Below are 19,101 nucleotides of genomic sequence, written 5' to 3' on the forward strand. Positions count from 1 at the left end.
TGCCTTGTGTGTAGTGTTTGTGTGAAGCTTGACCCAATTTCTTAGTCTGTATACTAACGATTACAAAGTGTTTATCCGTGTGGCACTGTGTCAGCATAAGTTCATGGTAGAATTATAGCTCCAATCATATTACTGGCATGTGCAACATGCAACGTCTACAAGTACATAGGCTATGTATCTTGCAAATTAATGTTTTTTACATGGCAGATTATAGCTAAATTCTGTGGCTATATGCATTACATTGGTTTGGCTGCTGGTCAAGCACTATTGAGCTATGGATGGAGTATCTACCTGCATGTGTCCACATGATGCTTGATCTTCGTTATGACAGTGTTATCATCCAATCAGTGTGTGAGATACGCATCTCACATTCTAATCTAATTCAGTCAAAATGTAGGGATAAAAAAGCAATACAAATCAGTCAAACACTAAGACATGTGCTAAATATTGAAGATGCATGGAACTCCTTGGTGATATAAAGTGATGTTTTGTTCATCCGACAAATGTAATCCACTGAAATAATCCCCTGAATAAATACAACGATGTTTGGAAGTGTTGCCAGCTATTGAACCAAAGAAATCCATTTCTGGAGAAGTATTTTTGTTGTTATTACAAATCTGTCACATTCAAAATGTGCATGCGACACATCTAACCACTTCCAGTGCATGCTTTATTTAGGTAATAAAAGCTGAAATGGGCAAGCCATCAGTGAAATTTCAATTGGCAGTTCTTGATGGGGAAACAGTGCCAAGACTATTTGTAGGTGGTACCATGTATCGAATAACTCTGTTACTTGAAGGCATGTTTTTAATTAACATAATGGAACCATTGTGGCAATTAAGCAATTTGCAATGTATCATGAAGGGAGAGTGAATCTAACACTAAGAGAATATTTGACTTTTACAGGCTGAATTTACAGCGCTGCACATCATCTTTCACAGTAGTTAAAAGGAGATGTTGACAGGTCCTTTTTGTCGGATAAAAAAATAGATCCAAGAAGGTAAACCTGTTAAGATTTACATAATGCTTGTACGTTGCAGATTTACATACAGTCAAGTGTAACTCATTTGACTATATAACTATATAACTAATATTAGATTAGCCTGGGTGCCAGCGTGAGAGACTGATTTTGCTTTGTCAGTCAAAGAAATCTGTGTAGAAATTGCTTTACTAATGAGAGCCGTTATGTATGAAACATTGGGCGGAGCCTTTCAATGATTTAATTCCTTATGCCCAAGGAGGACATAATCTGCGTCCCAAAATGCACCCTATTCCTATAGGGCTCTGATCAAAAGTAGTGCACTACATAGGGAATAGAGTACCATTTGGGACATACTCATTAACCCTGCTTGCAAAGGCCTTCAGTACAATAAACAGTTTTTTTAGGGGTTCATCAGCAAAGCTGGGGGAAACCATATTGTATTTGTTGGCATTGGTTGTTGTTCTTCTTTTTCTGTAATGGCACATTCCCATGCAAATTCCTGTGAGATGGTAAGGCTTAGGATGTTTAACCTTGAAGGATGTTTAACCTCACCGTGTCTGACCTAGGGTCATGAAATTCAGTACAAAGGTCCCTCTCCTCACAAGGAACAAATTTGCCTGAAGGACCCATAAGGTCCACCATGATGGATTTTCCGCAATTTAGAATTTTCGGAAAAACACTAGGGGAAAACTAGTGGCAAGACAGCATTTGCCGCAGTACTTTCAAAGCAGCAGCACCGACTGTGTTTACCAGACATATTCATTAGTTCACGTCATAGAAAAACGTTTTTCTACAGAAAAGAAAGCGGGTGTTTCTAATTGGACAAGTTGACCTAGAACCTTCCTCAATGTCAGCCCTTTTGCCTCAGTTTTGTCTAGTGAATACAACCTTGTCCCTGGGATTTCACGCAGTAACCCCCACACTCACTGCGACAGGTGAATTCACTTGTCAGTCACAGTGGTCTCCTAACTACAGCTTTCAGAGCCTTTCAACAACTATGTTTTGTTGCACCAGCACCTCGTTGTTTGACTCTGCGCTTGGTTTCTTTCTTCGCTCACGCTCATCTCGGGTCTGTGGAATCCTTGTGGAATCTGACATTGTGGGTGCATTATCCTAGTGGAAACCGTCCTCTCCTGCCTGCCTGGTTGCCTGCCTCTTGAGAGGGCGAACACACTTTTTAATGGAAAACAAGCAATGTGTTAAGGAAAGAAGTTAATAAAAACAGTTTAATCATCCTCTAAAATAATCTAGAATGATAAAGAAGATGAAACGATCTGCTGCTGTTACCCAAGGCCAATGAATACTGAAGTTCTGAAAAGGTTAGTTAGCCAGTTTGTTAGTCCAGTAATGTTCGTTGGCATATTATTTTGGGGCACCCTGAAGCTCGGGGGTTGCATGCTCAGGTTGTTTTCCTATCCTATTGTAGTGGATGAGGAGTAAAGTGCATACTGTGGGCACGCGAAAGGTGATTTTGGCATGTGTAAGATCAAGCTTCTTGGTTACAGCGGAGACAATCAATCACATCCTGGATCAAGATCCCTGCTGCCTAAATTGCTAATTTTTTAACGTTTGGAAAGAAATAGTGCCCCCTGTGTACCCTGACGGTATGAAAATCTGGATAACGCCCAACCCTAAAAGAGACACCTACTGATATGAACTGGTTGTGCAGCTTTGGTTAGAATAGGGTGCAATAAAATGAGTGACATTCAATAAAATCTGCTTCATGAAAATAGGGATATTATTTTGTATGAATGTGTTGAAAGTAGTTGATTTAATGATTTCAATATGGATTTTACAGGTAATCAGTTCCTACAGTGAGTACCAGGGAAACCAACCTCTGGTGGGCTAGATGGAGACCAGGACAGCAACACAAGGTTAGTGTTTTTTTACTTACACATAAAACCTTTCTTTGTTACAAAGTCTACTGTGTGTAGTGTTAAATATAACCCCGCCTTACATAAACCTTACAGAATTAATAATTGCAGAAGATCACTGTAACCAGATGAACAAATCTGATACTTTTTTACATTGAAACCTACCTATCTTTTCTATTTTTCAAAGTCCACTGCTTAACATTGTGTGTGTATGGAGTGAAATTAATATTTAAAGATATTGTAACCATTCTTTGCATAACGCTTAGCCCACCTATAGTAGTTCACTAAACTACAGAGTATGTTGTCCATCGAAGTTGTTGTCTCTGGCTCTTTTGATATCAGATTCAGAATGAATAATAACCAGGAGTGTTTCCAAGTCACATGACCAAACAAGAAAAACCAAAGGCCTTGTAGTCATTGCACAGATGAAAAGGGAAGCTATCTATAATACTAATCTTTTGTCATAGCCTACAAATAGGACCCAGATTTTTACCTGACCAAGTCCTGAGATCAGGAAAAGCTCCAGGCCCAAGATAAGACACATAAACATTTTGCCACACCATTTTTTATCCTGTGGTGCCACCTCTGGATCTCCCAATATGATATTATCACGATACTTAAGTGCCAACACGATATGTATTGCGAATAACAAGATTCTCACGATTCTATATGTACTGCAATTCGATATTGAGATTCTATTGCAATTTGATGTTCCAAACATATTCCTCTCTATATGTTTGATGCAGAGACAAGAGAGAGCTTGAGAAAATGAGTTTTGATCCATCATGTAAATAAAAGTGGTATAAACAAACTATTTAAAAAGTGGACGAATAACAAGCTATAGGATGAAAAATACCGGCGTTTTGGCGCAGGGACAGCCGACTAGCGCTAGCTGACGCTAAATATCAATAACAACAACAAATATTGTCCAAAATAATATTGAGATATGTAACTGTATCGATTTTTCCTCCATCACTACTTAAAACACTACACCTCTGGCACCGAATGACGGATCTGCACAATATTTGATATGTGGCATCTATGGACCAAGGTGTCACGTCCTGACCAGTAAAAGAGGTTGTTTGTTATTGTAGTTTGGTCAGGGCGTGGCAGGGGGTGTTTGTTTAGAGTGTTTTGGGGTTTGTTGGGCTATGTTCTTATTTAAGCGGGGTGTTTGTTTAGAGTGTTTCGGGGTTTGTTGGGCTATGTTCTTGTTAGTCTATCTTTATGTTAGTTCTAATATGTCTATTTCTATGTGATGTTTATTGGGTTGACCTTCAATTGGAAGCAGCTGCTCCTAGTTGCTTCTAATTGAAGGTCCTATTTAGTAGGGGTGTTTTTTCTATGGGATTTGTTGGTAGTTATTTCCTATTTTGTGTTTGTGCACCTGACGGGACTGTTTAGTGTCATTTGTTGTTTTTTGTATACGTGTCTCTTTTGTTTTCCTTCTTCAATAAAAAAGAAGATGAGTATACACGTTCCCACTGCGTTTTGGTCCAATCCCTACGACACCCGTGACAGAACTACCCACCACCAACGGACCAAGCAGCGGAGGAAGGAGCGGCAACAGAGCTGTAAAGAGGACTGGACATGGGAGGACATCCTGGACGGCAAGGGATCCTACACGTGGGAAGAGATCCTGGCCGGAAGGGATCACCTCCCATGGGAACAGGTGGTGGCAGCCAGGAGAGAGAAGATACTGACGGGTGAGTCACCATGGAGAAAGGCTGAAGAGGACAGAGAACGCTATGCTGGGACACGGCTAGCAAGGAAGCCTGAGAGGCAGCCCCAAGACATTTTTTTGGGGGGGCACACGGGTAGTTTGGCTGGGCCAAGGGTGAGCCCTAAGCCAACTTCCGTGCTTATTATGGGGAGCAGCGGATCAGAAGAGCGCCGGTGTTTGCGGAAGTGCGCATGATCTCACCCATGCGCACGCACAGTCCGGTGCGAGCAATCCCAGACCCTCGCAAGTGCTGTGCTTGAGTGGGCATCCAGCCTGGAAGGAGGATGCCTGCGCAGCACATCTGGCCACCAGTGCGCCTCCTCGGCCCAGGCTACCCTACGCCTGCTCTACGCACGGCAGCCATCAGGCCTCTGCACAGCCCAGTTTGCCCTGTGCCAGCACTCTGCTCGTGCAGGGCTACTATTACCATCCAGCCAGGACGGGTTGTGCAGGAGGTGCGCTCCAGACCTCCAGTGCCTACTCATGGCCCGGTGTATCCAGTTCCTGCTCCTCGCACTAGCCCTGAGGTGCGTGTCTCTAGTCTGGCGCCTCCAAAGCCAGCACCACGCACCAGGCCTCCAGTGCGTCAGCCCAGTCTAGTACGTCCTGTTCCCGCTCCTCGCTCTAGCCTTGGGGTGCGTGTCTCCAGTCTGGTACCTCCAGTACTAGCCCCACGCACCAGGCCTCCAGCGCGTCAGCCCAGTCCAGCTCGTCCTGCTCCTCGCACTAGCCCTGTGGTGCGTGTCCCTAGTCTGGCGCCTCCTAAGCCAGCCCCACGCATCAGGCCTTCAGTGCGCAGTCCCTGTCAAGAGCTTCCGACGACAGTGCCCTGTCCAGAGTGTCCGGCAACAGTGCCCCGTCCAGAGTGTCCGGCGACAGTGCCCCGTCCAGAGTGTCCGGCGACAGTGCCCCGTCCAGAGTGTCCGGCGACAGTGCCCCGTCCAGAGTGTCCGGCGACAGTGCCCCGTCCAGAGTGTCCGGCGACAGTGCACCGTCCAGAGCTTCTGGCGACAGTGCCCCGTCGAGAGATGGCCCACAGTTCGAAGCCTGCAGAGACGGCCCCCAGTCCGGAGCCGGCAGAGACGGCCCCCAGTCCGGAGCCGGCAGAGACGGCCCCCAGTCCGGAGCCGGCAGAGACGGCCCCCAGTCCGGAACCGGCAGAGACGACCCCCAGTCCGGAACCGGCAGAGACGGCCCTCCAGTCCGGAGCTCCCAGAGTCGCCCTCCAGTCCGGAGGTCTCCAGCGACGCGCATCAGCCCGAGGTCTCCAGCGATGCGCCATAGCCCAGAGACTTCGGGATGGGAAAAATATAATAAGCAGTTAGTGGGGGTGGACAGGTTAGGTTGGGGAGTAAGGCCGGAGCCTGAGCCACCTCCGTAGTAGGAGGTTGGGGGGGGGGGGGGTGTAGCACAAGAACCGTCGGTGACGGTGGCCACCCTCCCTTCCCTCCCTTTAGTTAGGATTATTTTTTGTTTTGGGGTTTATTTTTTGTGTTTATTTTGTGTGAGGTGCTTCCGGGGTCTGCACCTTTGGGGGGGAGGGGTACTGTCACGTCCTGACCAGTAAAAGAGGTTGTTTGTTATTGTAGTTTGGTCAGGGCGTGGCAGGGGGTGTTTGTTTAGAGTGTTTCGGGTTTGTTGCACTATGTTCTTGTTAGTCTATTTCTGTTAGTTCTAGTATGTCTATTTCTATGTGATGTTTATTGGGTTGACCTTCAATTGGAAGCAGCTGCTCCTAGTTGCTTCTAATTGAAGGTCCTATTTAGTAGGGGTGTTTTTTCTATGGGATTTGTGGGTAGTTATTTCCTGTTTTGTGTTTGTGCACCTGACGGGACTGTTTAGTGTCATTTGTTGTTTTTTGTATACGTGTTTCTTTTGTTTTCCTTCTTCAATAAAAAAGAAGATGAGTATACACGTTCCCGCTGCATTTTCGTCCAATCCCTACGACACCCGTGACACAAGGTCTCTCAATACAATATTTTCCAGTCTAGCATTTCAAGCAACAGTGCAATATTTTTCAGGCTAGCATCTCTTGGGTGTGGTCTGGCACATAAAATAATATTATTCAGACATGGATATTTGTATTGTAACAAAACTGGACTCAACATATGCATGCACTTTCAGATTGACCATGACTTAGAGTCATGGCATTTTGCACACATGCTCAGGGAGGTGAGTTTAGTTAACCTGTAGAGTATGGCTCTGTTTGGCCGCATGGGCAGGAAAAACAATCCATGCAAGCTTATTGGCTTATAGTGGACATTAGTGGAGGCGCCTCAGAGGAGGAAGGGGAGGACCCTCCTCCTCAGTGAATTTCATAAAAGTAACAATTGTGAAACATTAAAAAAGAATACATTTTCAGATAAAACTATACTAAATATATTCACATCACCAAATAAGTGATTAAAACACACTGTTTTGCAATGATAGCAGCACGTCAGTACCGTCCGAGTGGAACTGAACACAGAGAGAAAAGAGATATCAAGATGGCGCCGACAGAGAGGGCTGCCTCATTTCTAGTCCTTAGGAAACTTTGCAGTATTTTGTTATTTTTTATGTATTATTTCTTACATTGTTAGCCCAGAAAATCTTAAGTGTTATTACATACAACAGGGAAGAACTATTGGATATCAGAGCGATGCCAACTTACCAGCACAACAACCAGGAATATGACTTTCCCAAAGTGGATCCTTTGTCCGAACCACCCAGGGCATTTGAACTATTTCCAGAGGCTGACCCAAAACAACACCTCCGGAGAAGAGGTGGAGAAGTTCTTTGAGAGGCTAGTCAAGGATCATAACACCTGCACCTTACCTGTCACCCTAGACCCACTTCAATTTGCTTCCCGCCCCAATAGGTCCACAAACGATGCAATAGCCATCACACTGCACACTGCCCTATCCCATCTGGACAAGAGGAATACCTATGTAAGAATGCTGTTCATTGACTACAGCTCAGCATTCAACATCATAGTACCCTCCAAGCTCATCATTAAGCGTCAGGCCCTGGGTCTCAGCCCCGCACTGTACAATTGGGTTCCGGACTTCCTGACGGGCCGCCCCAAGGTGGTGAAGGTAGGAAATAACATCTACACTTCGTTGATCCTCAACACTGGGGCCCACAAGGGTGTGTGCTCAGTCCCCTCCTGTACTCCCTGTTCACCCATGACTGCATGGCCATGCACGCCTCCAACTCAATCATCAAGTTTGCAGAAGACACAACAGTAGTAGGCTTGATTACCAACAATGATGAGACAGCCTACAGGGAGGACCCTCAGAATGTGGTGTCAGGAAAGCAACGTCTCACTCAACGTCAACAAAACTAAGGAGAAGATTGTGGACTTCAGGAAACAGCAGAGGGAGCACCCCCCTATCCACATCGACGAGACAGTAGTGGAGAAGGTGGAAAGTTTTAAGTTCCTCGGCGTACACATCACAGACAAACTGAAATGGTCCACCCACACAGACAGTGTGGTGAAGAAGGGGCAACATTGCCTCTTCAACCTCAGGAGGCTGAAGAAATTTGGCTTGTCACCTACTACCCTCACAAACTTTTACAGATGCACAATTGAGAGCATCCTGTCGGGCTGTATCACCGACCGGTATGGAACAGCATCGCCCACAACCGCAAGGCTCTCCAGAGGGTGGTGCGGTCTGCACAACACATTACCAGGGGCAAACTACCTGCCCTCCAGGACACATTCAGCACCCGATGTCACAGGAAGGCCAAAAAGATCATCAAGTACAACAACCAACCGAGCCACTGCTACCATCCAGAAGGCGAGGTCAGTACAACAAAACAAAGGAGATCGAGAGACTGTAAAACAGCTTCTATCTCCAGGCCATCAGACTGTTAAAAAGCCATCACTAACACAGAGAGGCTGCTGCCTACCTACAGACTTGAAATCATTGGCCACTTTAATAAATTGATCACTAGTCACTTTAATAATGCCACTTTAATAATGTTTACATATCTTGCATTACTCATCTCACATGTACAGTATATAATGTATTTTATACCATCAATTGCATCTTGCCTATGCCACTCTGTTATTGCTCATCCATATATTTATATGTACATTCCTTTCATTTAGATTTGTGTGTATTAGGTAGTTGTTGTGGAATTGTTAGATTATATGTTAGATATTGCTGCACTGTTGGAACTAAAAGCACACGCATTTCACTACACTAGCAATAACATCTGCTAACCATGTGTATGTGACTAATACAATTTGATTTGATTGTCTACTAAAGCCTCAGCAGTACTCGGTAGGATAGCACCATGGTGTAGCCAGAGGACAGCTAGCTTCTGTCCTCCTCTGGGTACATTGACTTCAAAACAAAACCTAGGAGGCTCATGGTTCTCACCCCCTTCCGTAGACATACACAGTAATTAAGACAACTTCCGGAGGACATCCTCCAACCTGTCAGTGCTCTTGTAGCATGAACTGACATGTTGTCCACCCAATGAAAATATCAGAGATGGAATCTAGTACTGAAGGAATAAGCTACAGCTAGCTAGCACTGCAGTGCATAAAATGTGGTGAGTAGTTGACTCAAAGAGAGAGAAAGACAATAGTTGAACAGTTTAGAACTAATGAATTTCTTCCAATATTAAGGAGAAGCAAGAGAGAGAGCTAGCTATATTTGGTTGTATTTATTTTAACTTTCAGTTAGCTAGAGAATGCAGCTAGCTAGTTTAGCCTACTCAAACACCCGGCTCAAACAGAGAGGGATGCTATGTTAGCTAGCTGGCTATGGCAATCCAACAATGTAAGTCTTCCAAGTTAAGGTAAGCTTTTGGTTTTATTAATGTATTGCCACTGGGGCCCACCAGTGTAGTTGCTAAACTGCTTTTGACTGTACACTGTACTGCATGATTGTAACTAGTGGGTTTACTAATGCGTTAGTTCTAGTAGCTATGTTGACTATGACGTGACAATGATGTATGCTGTGTGTGGCAGTTATAGCGGTCATGATATGAAGGTTTGGCTTGGAAAGTTTTTTTTCCTGGTCACAGACAGCTGATGTGTAGTGCACTGAAGTCCACAAGCAAAGGGAAAAGTTGAGAGGAGGAGAGCGCATAGATAGTTGCGAGAAGGAATTATATATACAACAAGCAAAGTGATCAAGCTGTTTTTATGTGGCTGCTATGAAAATGAACTGAAAAACGTTTCTTAAACGGAAGCAAACAGAACAAAACAGGAATAAAAATACCTGTATTTGGCCAATAGAAATTTCCATTTGCAAATGTTGGACTAATGATTACTCCGTAGATCAGCTAGATGCAGGCAATAATGTGCATGGCGGTATTGAATGTGTCACTGTCTCACCTTGATTACTCAATTCTCTCTATGTTGTAAACTTTAATTCATAGGCTAGGTTGTAGCAACCTCATGATGGGTAAAGGGGAAATTCAAGTATCATGTAGTAGCCTAAACCTATCGATGTTACATTGAGCTGGGTGAATGGAATATGAATGACAGTCATCCAATATTCTGTAATAGAAATAAGGCCATGTTCATAAAAAAATAATCATCCTCCCTCATTTTAAACGGCACCAACCACCACTGGTGGACATATTGTTTGAGCTATAGTCTTGGAAAATATTGCGTTTCAAGAAGACCCATAGAGGTTATATACCATATTTCATTCCAGTCTGTTTAACAATTCTGGAGAAGATGTTTAAAGTGAAATCCTAAATATTTCAAAAGCATATTGCATGATCTGTTTGATTTCGAGTTCTGATATTTGACAAGCGTGGTAAGGAGTACAGAAGTAGCTCATCCTAGGGCGATGTGTCCAATTTCTCCTGGCAATACAATGGAAACAAATACAATAGGGTTTCACCAGCCTCGCTGCTGAACCTCTAATAAAAGTCCTCTTATTAATATTGCCAGACTCCCAACCCATCTAGCCTTCTGACAATGAGAACAAATGAATGACTGGAGTAAATATACATCTAGCCAGGCTTTGCCTTGGCTGGACTAGTCCTCTGGAGCCAGCCACTTCACCTGCTGAAAGTAGATATGCATTTTGATGAGTGAAGTGCTACAGTTAAAGGGATTTGGGGGGGATTTCATTGAAGCCCCATCGTGGGGCAGGAGAGGCTTTGGAGACGGAGGCAGGATTTATCTTCCTGATTGGATCATTCCTTGGCTGGGGGAAATACTTGGTCCAAGGGTACATGATGTGCCAGCACTCTCCACCAATTTCTAGTTTTTCCCCTCTACAATATTTATCAACTAATCTCAGCAGAACTGCAGCTCAACCTCGCATTCAGACTGTAAGCATACTCTTGCCAGCAGCACTGAGTCTTGGATGCTTTGCTCTGTGGCAAGTGGAGAGCCATAAAAAGACAAACTCTGCCCCATTAAAAATGCTTAGTGCTTAGGTCACTGCCTTCTTCTGTATTGTACATAATGCATTTTCAGGCTTGCTTTTAGGTGTGTGTGTGTACCTTTTAAGATATGTCTTGCATATTGCTTGCTTTGACACTCAACCATCCCCCCAAAAATTAAGAGGTAATTTGCTCATTATCATGACAAATTGCTCAAGTTAGGCTTTAGACAAAAAACAACATCAGCAGTAAAAGAATATGTTGTAATTATGAGGAAACGTATTTCTCCTTTTCAGTAGCCTGTCAACAACGCAGCATTTTATAAAGATTTAATGTGAGAGCTGCTCTGCTATTGCTGTCAAAATGATGTTTAGTGAATTCAAGGAGCATGTCTTTGCCTTCAAAACGTCACTCAGAATGCACTTTCCATATTATACAGAATCCAACAGATGGATAGAAGCCCTCTCTTGCAGATAGATGGCAGAGAAACAACAGCAATGGGGAAAACGACCTGCCTCCAATCTCAAACCACATATTCAGGGCATGAGCTAGATGTTTGTTGATATTGAGCTAAATGGTTCTAGCCATTTTGGGATTTTTGTATATTTTTTCCTTGCCCATTTTATCGCACACCTGTGTCCTGCTCCTCCCAATAGCTTTCAAATGCAGCTTGACAGAAATGAATAACAAATAACTAAAACAAATAGCCCACCTGATTCCATGAATTCGGTGTTGAAGTTGGTCCAGGATTCCTTGCTTTTGTGCAGATTTTCCTCCATGACTTTAATATCAGCAAAGGGGCAGTTACAATCTGGGAACTTGGCAGAGCAACGGCACCAGCAGTCATTGTTACGACACAAAAGCTCCCCCTCAGAGTTGCATGCCACGTAGCTGAGAGCAGCCTCCACAAAACGGTTCCGGAGGAATTCTGGAAGGACATCCTGTAAACCTGAGTACAGAGGAGAATATTATAGCATCTTGTCATTTATGAAATATTATATTTTAGTGACGTCAAGTTACATTAAGTTCATGTTCAAAACAAAGCAATATGTCCCCTTTATCCCTCATTTGTCTCCATAGTGAGAGCAAAAGTCTAAAAATGAGATGGGAATTACTATAATTGGTTTGTTTATTGTAGCCACTGCAAGACAAAGGAACTTGGTTGCTAGTAATTGAGAATTAGGTATAAAGACCACAAATCTCAGAGATATGGCAGAGAATGCCAAACAAAATCCAGAGTGTAGATGGTCAAGGTTATGAAATAATGCGCCTACGATGCTAGAAAGAGGGGAGGCATGGGCCCTGGTCAAAAGTAGTGCAATACATAGGTAATCGGATGCAATTTGAGACTAATGTTTTGATGGAACAGTTCTGTTAAACAATGCCACCCATCAGAACATGCCTCCCCTCTGTATACATGCCTGCACAAATGTCCTTTACTGCATGAGACAGGCTTACACTTGATATACAGTGCATTCGGAAAGTATTCAGACCCCTTGACTTATTCCAAATTTTGTTTAATTACAGCCTTATTCTAAAATTAATTCAATTAAATGTTTTCCTCATCAATCTACACACAATACCCCATAATGACAAGTGAAAACAAGATTTTAGAAATGTTTAGAAACGTATTAAAAATGTAAAACTTAAATACCTATTTACATAAGTATCAGACCCTTTGTTATGAGACTCGAAATTGAGATCAGGTGCATCCGGTTTCCATTGATCATCCTTGAGATGTTTATACAACTTGATTGGAGTCCACGTGGTAAATTCAATTGATTGGACATGATTTGGAAAAGCACACACCTGTCAATATAAAGTCCCCTAGTTGACAGTGCATTTCAGAGCAAAAACCAAGCCACTATGTCGAAGGAATTGTTCGTAGAGCTCCAAGACAGTTGTGTCAAGGCACAGATCTGGTGAACGGTACTGAAAATTGTCTGCAGCATTGAAGGTCCCCAAGAACACAGTGGCCTCCATTATTCTTAAATGGAAGAGGTTTGGAACCACCAAGACTCTTCCCAGTGGTGTAAAATACTTAAGTCCTTTTTTGGGGTATCTGTACTTTACTTTACTTTACTATTTCTATTTTTGACAACTTTTACTTCACTACATTCCTAAAGAATATAATGTACTTTTTACTCCATACATTTTCCCTGACACCCAAAAATACTTTTAATGCTTAGCAGGACAGAAAAATGGTCCAATTCATGCACTTATCAAGAGAACATCCCTGGTCATCCCTACTGCCACTGATCTGGTAGACTCACTAAACATGCTTAATGCTTTGTTTGTAAATTATGTCTGAGTTTTGGAGAGTGCCCTTGAATATCTTGAAATAAAAAAAACAAAGAACATTGTGCCGTCTGGTTTGCTTATTATAAGGAATTTGAAATGATTTATGCTTTTACTTTGATAGTTAAGTATATTTATTTTTGATACTTAATATATTTTAAACCAAATACTATTAGACTTTTACTCAAGTAGTATTTTAGTGGATTACTTTTACTTGAGTCATTTTCTACTTTTACTCAAGTATGACAATTGGGTACTTTTTCCACCATTGACTCTTCCAAGATCTGGCCACCCGGCCAAACTGAGAAATTGGGGGAGAAGGGCCTTGGTCAGGGATGTGACCAAGAACCTGTTGGTCACTCTGACAGAGCTCCAGAGTTCCTGTGTGGAGATGGGAGAATCTTCCAGAAGGACAACCGTCTCTGCAGCACTCCACCAATCAGGCCTTTATGGTAGAGTGGCCAGATAGAAGCCACTTCTCAGTAAAAGGCACATGAAAGTCAGCTTGGAGTTAGCCAATAAGGCCCCTAAAGGACTCTCAAACCATGAGAAACAAGATTCTCTGGTCTGATGAAACCAAGATTAAACTCTTTGGCCTGAATGCCAAGTATCACATCTGGAGGAAACCTGGCACCATCCCTCCAGTGAAGCATGGTGGTGGCAGCATCATGCTGTGGGGATGTTTTTCAGCGTCAGGGACTGGGAGACTAGTTAGGATCGAGGGAAAGATGAACGGCGCAAAGTACAGAGATCCTTGATGAAAATCTGCTCCGGAGTGCTCAGGACCTCAGACTGGGAGCGAAGGTTTACTGTCCAAAAGGACAACAACCCTAAGCACACAGTAAAGACAATTTAGGAGTGGCTTTGTATGTCTCTGAATGTGCTTGAGTGGCCCAGCCAGAGTCCAAACTTGAACCTGAGCCAACATCTCTGACAGAGCTTGAGAGGATCTACAGAGAAGAATGGGAGAAACTTCTCAAATACAGGTGTGCCAAGCTTGTAGCGTCATACCCAAGGATACTCAAGGCTGTTTTCGGTGCCAAAGGTGCTTCAACAAAGTACTGAGTAAAGGGTCTAAATACTTATGTAAATGTGATATTTCAGTTTTTAATTTTTAATACATTTGCAAAAATGTCATTATGGGATATTTTGTGTAGATTGAGGAAGGAAAAAAACAATTTAATCAATTTTAGTATAAGACTAACATAACAAAATGTGGAAAAAGTCAACGTGTCTGAATACTTTCCCGAATGCACTTTACATGCACCTAAAATAGGTGATATTCAATGTTGATAAAGATACCGTCCAATTTTAAATCACACATAATTTGAAAACCCATGATCTGTTTTAAATGGTAACATCCTTTTCTGATCAATACATATCAATAACCTTGCAGAGAGTTCAATAATATGTATTAAATTGTGTGCTTTTTCTCAATTTCCCTAATGTTTTTGTTTAGTTAGAAGCTCAGCTGTGGGTGTTTGGAATCTAATGAACATGTTAGCTGTGACAAAGGCTTCCTCTCAGTTTGCACTACTTTGGAAATGTTTCAAGAGCGGAGTCAATTCGTGTGCCTTTTTATGAATATTTATATGTGTTCCTTGGTATTTACTTTTTGAATAGTGGAGAGCAGACACAATTAGTCACAGTCTTCCTTCCCTGCCTTGGCAGCTGACAGGTTCTGTGAGCCAATGGGAGAGCTATCTGGCAGAAATGGGCTTTAATTTGGGAGACGGCTAAATAACAGCCTCTTCACCTCAGCCCTTCCATCTCTGCCACTTTTTTGGGGGAGAGAGTGCAACGAGTACTTTTCTATGGAATTGCAAGCTTCAGTTGTCAAGAACAATACTTTCCCATATTTCATTTCTTTTCCCTGTGCTAATGACTTGTCTTGCTGGAAGTGCAGAGATGCTTTAGCTAAGAAAGTTACAAAATTCAACACATTAGAACACACACACAGTCACACACACGCAATCTAAAAAAATACTGTCACACAGATTTTCAACCATCTCTCAGTAGTTACAGGGTATCTGTCAGCAGTGGGCTTCCTTCAGGAGACGGCGGTATTAAGTGGGTTGGCAATTTAAATGTCAAACCTGAGGAAGGCGCTGGAAATTGGCACAAGCTGCGTTTATAATTAGCGATGGCTGAAGGAAGAGAATGCTCTGAGCTCATTTCTCTCCTCACACTACTTTGTGCTTGTTTGACTTGTGGTGACATTTCTGTCGTGGGTGTTCGAAGCAAATTAGTGTTCCCTGAAATGCTTGTCTGCAGACGACCCTACAGCCTACTTTTAAAGAATTGGAAAATATTACATTTATTAGACTGGCATTAACCTCTGGGATTTCATATTATTATTGAACCACATGGGCTTTTCCGTTGCAATGAATAATAGGAGTCTGAAATGGGATGAGCTGTGATTGTTTGTTTTCTAGTAACCCTACAATGGTAATCTACTTCAATTTAACATGTATTTGAAAAAGGTAGATTATCATAAAATATTTCTACAGTGCCGTAAAATACTTTTTGGGTGTCGGCTTCCCCTAATGAAGATTAAGAAATGAATGATCACATTTTCCTTGGTTAAAAAAAGATAATATAAACACAATTTTTGTTCCTGGCATCTTTATAGATTCTAAACCATATGCTTAATATAGTGACCAATATGCACTGTTTGATGGTTTAATTAGCTGCAAATACAGTGAGATAGGGCTATTTATCAATTTAAATATGTGGATTGATTTATGCATTTTTTCATGGTTGTGGTTTATACATCATGGTAAGCCAACTTTCAATTTACAATTGCTCTTGGGCTACCAGAGAGGTGAAGCAAAGATTTAGGTTTCCTGTCGATAGCTTTTTTTAGTGCACTTCACGTAAACAATAGCTAAAATAGCATTGTACAGGCATCAATTTATTTAATATAGGAATAAGACAAACATAAAAATATATCCCACAGTTTTAGATAAGCCCTGCACCACAAAGTAAACAAAATCCTGGATTGAACATTTAAATTTAATGTTACGCCTCCAGAACATGAGGTGAGGAATATCTTTGGAGGATATACCCTTGGACTTTGTTTTCATGAATTATACATTGTGCAGGGAGAGACCAGTAGATATGCTCTTGCTCTTCCTTTCACTTCTTGATACTGACTGATTTTTCCAGTCCTTCATCTTTTCTCCTGTGTTCACGATGCTTAGACTTGGCTTCACTATTGGATTAGAGAGATTGTCATCACTGTCACTTGCTTATCTATTTCTTTCCTCTTGAAATAAAGCTTAGCCAGACGTGTGATGCTCTGAAGCAGAGCCGGCTCTAGGCAGAAGCTAAATAAGCAGTCGCTTACCCAGCCGCCAGGCCCCCCCGTCCATCCGACAATAAAAAATTGACAACTTATCAAAACCTTGTTCTGTTGAAGCATTCTTGGTTCTAGGTGAGCAAGTCTGCTCGGAAAGGAGAGAAGGCACGGTAAGATTGCCTAAATAACTGGCGCATGAGAAGGCTATATTGTCAGATGGTAGGCCTATCTGTTAACGCTGATACACAAAATACACACTATGACTAGCCTGCTAATGTGCCTTTACTGTCGAGAAAATACCCATTACTGATCCAAATGGATGCCTAATCAGGCCTAGGCTAGATTATTATTTTCATAATGAAACATGCAATCAAAACGCAGAGCTTTTTAGTGGTCATTGAAATGGCATATTCACTGCAGTTTACAGCCTAGACTAGAACTCTTTACTCACTAGAAAAAAGAAAGAAAATACATTATTGCATTGTGTTTCTCTAGCCTAGGTATGATCATTTTCTTGTCCCTAAAAAGCTTAATAAGTTGGGGTAGTGGCGATTTTTAGCATGTAAATCTTGGTGGGGCAAACTCAACCAATTTATTTAGATGCATGCCAGCAAAGCCACTACACAACATTTTATTAGGCCTATGGTCTAAAAAGGAAGGAAAGAACAATCACAAGGATCTATAATAATAGTGTCGCGCTCGTCTGAATGGACCAAGGCGCAGCGTACTTAGAGTTCGACATGTTTAATAAATATGAAATGCACCAAAAACAATACAGAAGAAAACGAAACGTGACGTTCTGGGCAGCTACACAAAAACAAGATCCCACAATCACAGGTGGGAAAAAGGGCTGCCTCTGATTGGGAACCATACTAGGCCAACAAAGAAATAGAAACCTAGATATGCCCACCCAAGTCCCACCCTGACCTAACAAAATAGAGAATAAAAAAGGCTCTAGGGTCAGGGCGTGACAGTACCCCCCCTCCCCCAAAAGTGCGGACGCAAACCTGAACCTATAGGGGAGGGTCTGGGTGGGCATCTCCTCTCGGTGCAGGCTCCGGTGCGGGACGCAGACCCCGCTCCGCTTGAGGCTCCCCCCCACTTCCGTGGAACCGGACCGTGGATCGTCGCCGGGGACTCCGGACCATGGATCGTCGCCGGAGGCTATGGACTGGGAACCCCCGCTGGAGGCTCTGAACTGCCGACCGTCACTGGAGGATCTGGACTGCCGGCCGTCGCTGGAGGATCTGGACTGCCGACCGACGCTGGAAGCTTCGTGCCATGGATCGTCACTGGAGGCTTCGTGCCATGGATCACCACTGGAGGCTTCGTGCCATGGATCACCACTGGAGGCTTCGGGTCATGGATCACCACTGGAGGCTTCGGGCCATGGATCACCACTGGAGGCGTCGGGCCATGGATCACCACTGGAGGCTTTGTGCCATGGATCACCACTGGAGGCTTTGTGCCATGGATCATCACTGGAGGCTTCGTGCCATGGATCATCACTGGAGGCTTCGGGCCAGGGACCGTCGCTGGAGGCCGAGTGCGTGGAACTGGCACAGGACGCACCGGGCTGGAGAGACGCACTGGAGGCCGGGTGCGTGGAGCTGGCACAACGGGTCCTGGCTGGATACCCACTTTAGCTCAGTAAGTGTGGAGAGCTGGCACAGGACGCACTGGGCTGTGAAGGCGCACTGGAGGCATAGTGCGTAGAGCCGGCGCAGGATACACTGGGCCGTGGAGGCGGACTGGAGGTCTGGAGCGTAGAGCTGGCACAACACGTCCTGGCTGAATACCCCCTGTTGCACGGCAAGTGCGGGGAGCTGGCACAGGCCGCACTGGGTTTTGCTGGCGAACTGGGGATACCGTGCATAGAGCTGGCGCAGGATATCCTGAGCCGAGGAGACGCACTGGAGACCAGGACCGCTGAGCCGGAACAATCCGTCCTGGACAGATGCTCACCTTAGCACGGCAACTCCTGAAAGCAGGCACACAACGCACCGGGCTAAGGGTGCGCATTGGAAGCACGGTGCACAGAACCGGAAAACATGGTATCTGAACCGTGACCAACTCCTCATTGTAATTACAGGGAGTTTGTTCTTGTTCCCACCTTTGCTTCGTTCGCCACCCCGTGTGCCCCCCCAATATTTATTTTTTTAAGCTGCCTCTTGGGCTTCCGTCGTCTCCTTGATCCCTGTTTTCCTTGCCGTTCCTCTCTCGTTGCCTCCGTTTGCTCCCATGGAAGGCGATCCTTTCCTGCCCGGATCTCTTCCCATATCCAGGATCCCTTACCGTCCAGAATATCCTCCCATGTCCAGGATGTTGGCTCCTCCTGGCCACGCTGCTTGGTCCTTTGGTGGTGGGATCTTCTGTCACGCTCATCTGAATGAATGGACCAAGGCGCAGCGTACTTAGAGTTCCACATGTTAAATAAATATGAAACTCACCAAAAACAATACAGAAGAAAACAAAACGTTACGTTATGGGCTGCTCACAGGCAGCTACACAAAAACAAGATCCCAGAATCACAGGTGGGAAAAAGGGCTGCCTAAGTATGATCCCCAATCAGAGACAACGATAA

The 19,101-nt window shown here is 43.7% G+C and overlaps 1 protein-coding gene across 1 annotated transcript in view; it reads right to left on the bottom strand.

Moving 5' to 3' along the window:
• Window positions 1-19,101, bottom strand: part of LOC115156989 (BMP/retinoic acid-inducible neural-specific protein 3-like) — a 102,322-nt gene that overhangs the window by 16,497 nt on the left and 66,724 nt on the right. Inside the window, exon 6 of the mRNA XM_029704807.1 lies at window positions 11,631-11,867. Coding sequence (XP_029560667.1) covers window positions 11,631-11,867 — 237 coding nt within the window. The remainder of the gene's footprint in view (window positions 1-11,630; window positions 11,868-19,101) is intronic.

This window comes from Salmo trutta, chromosome 21 (genome assembly GCF_901001165.1).
Source record: "Salmo trutta chromosome 21, fSalTru1.1, whole genome shotgun sequence".
NCBI classification, from domain to species: Eukaryota; Metazoa; Chordata; class Actinopteri; order Salmoniformes; family Salmonidae; genus Salmo; species Salmo trutta.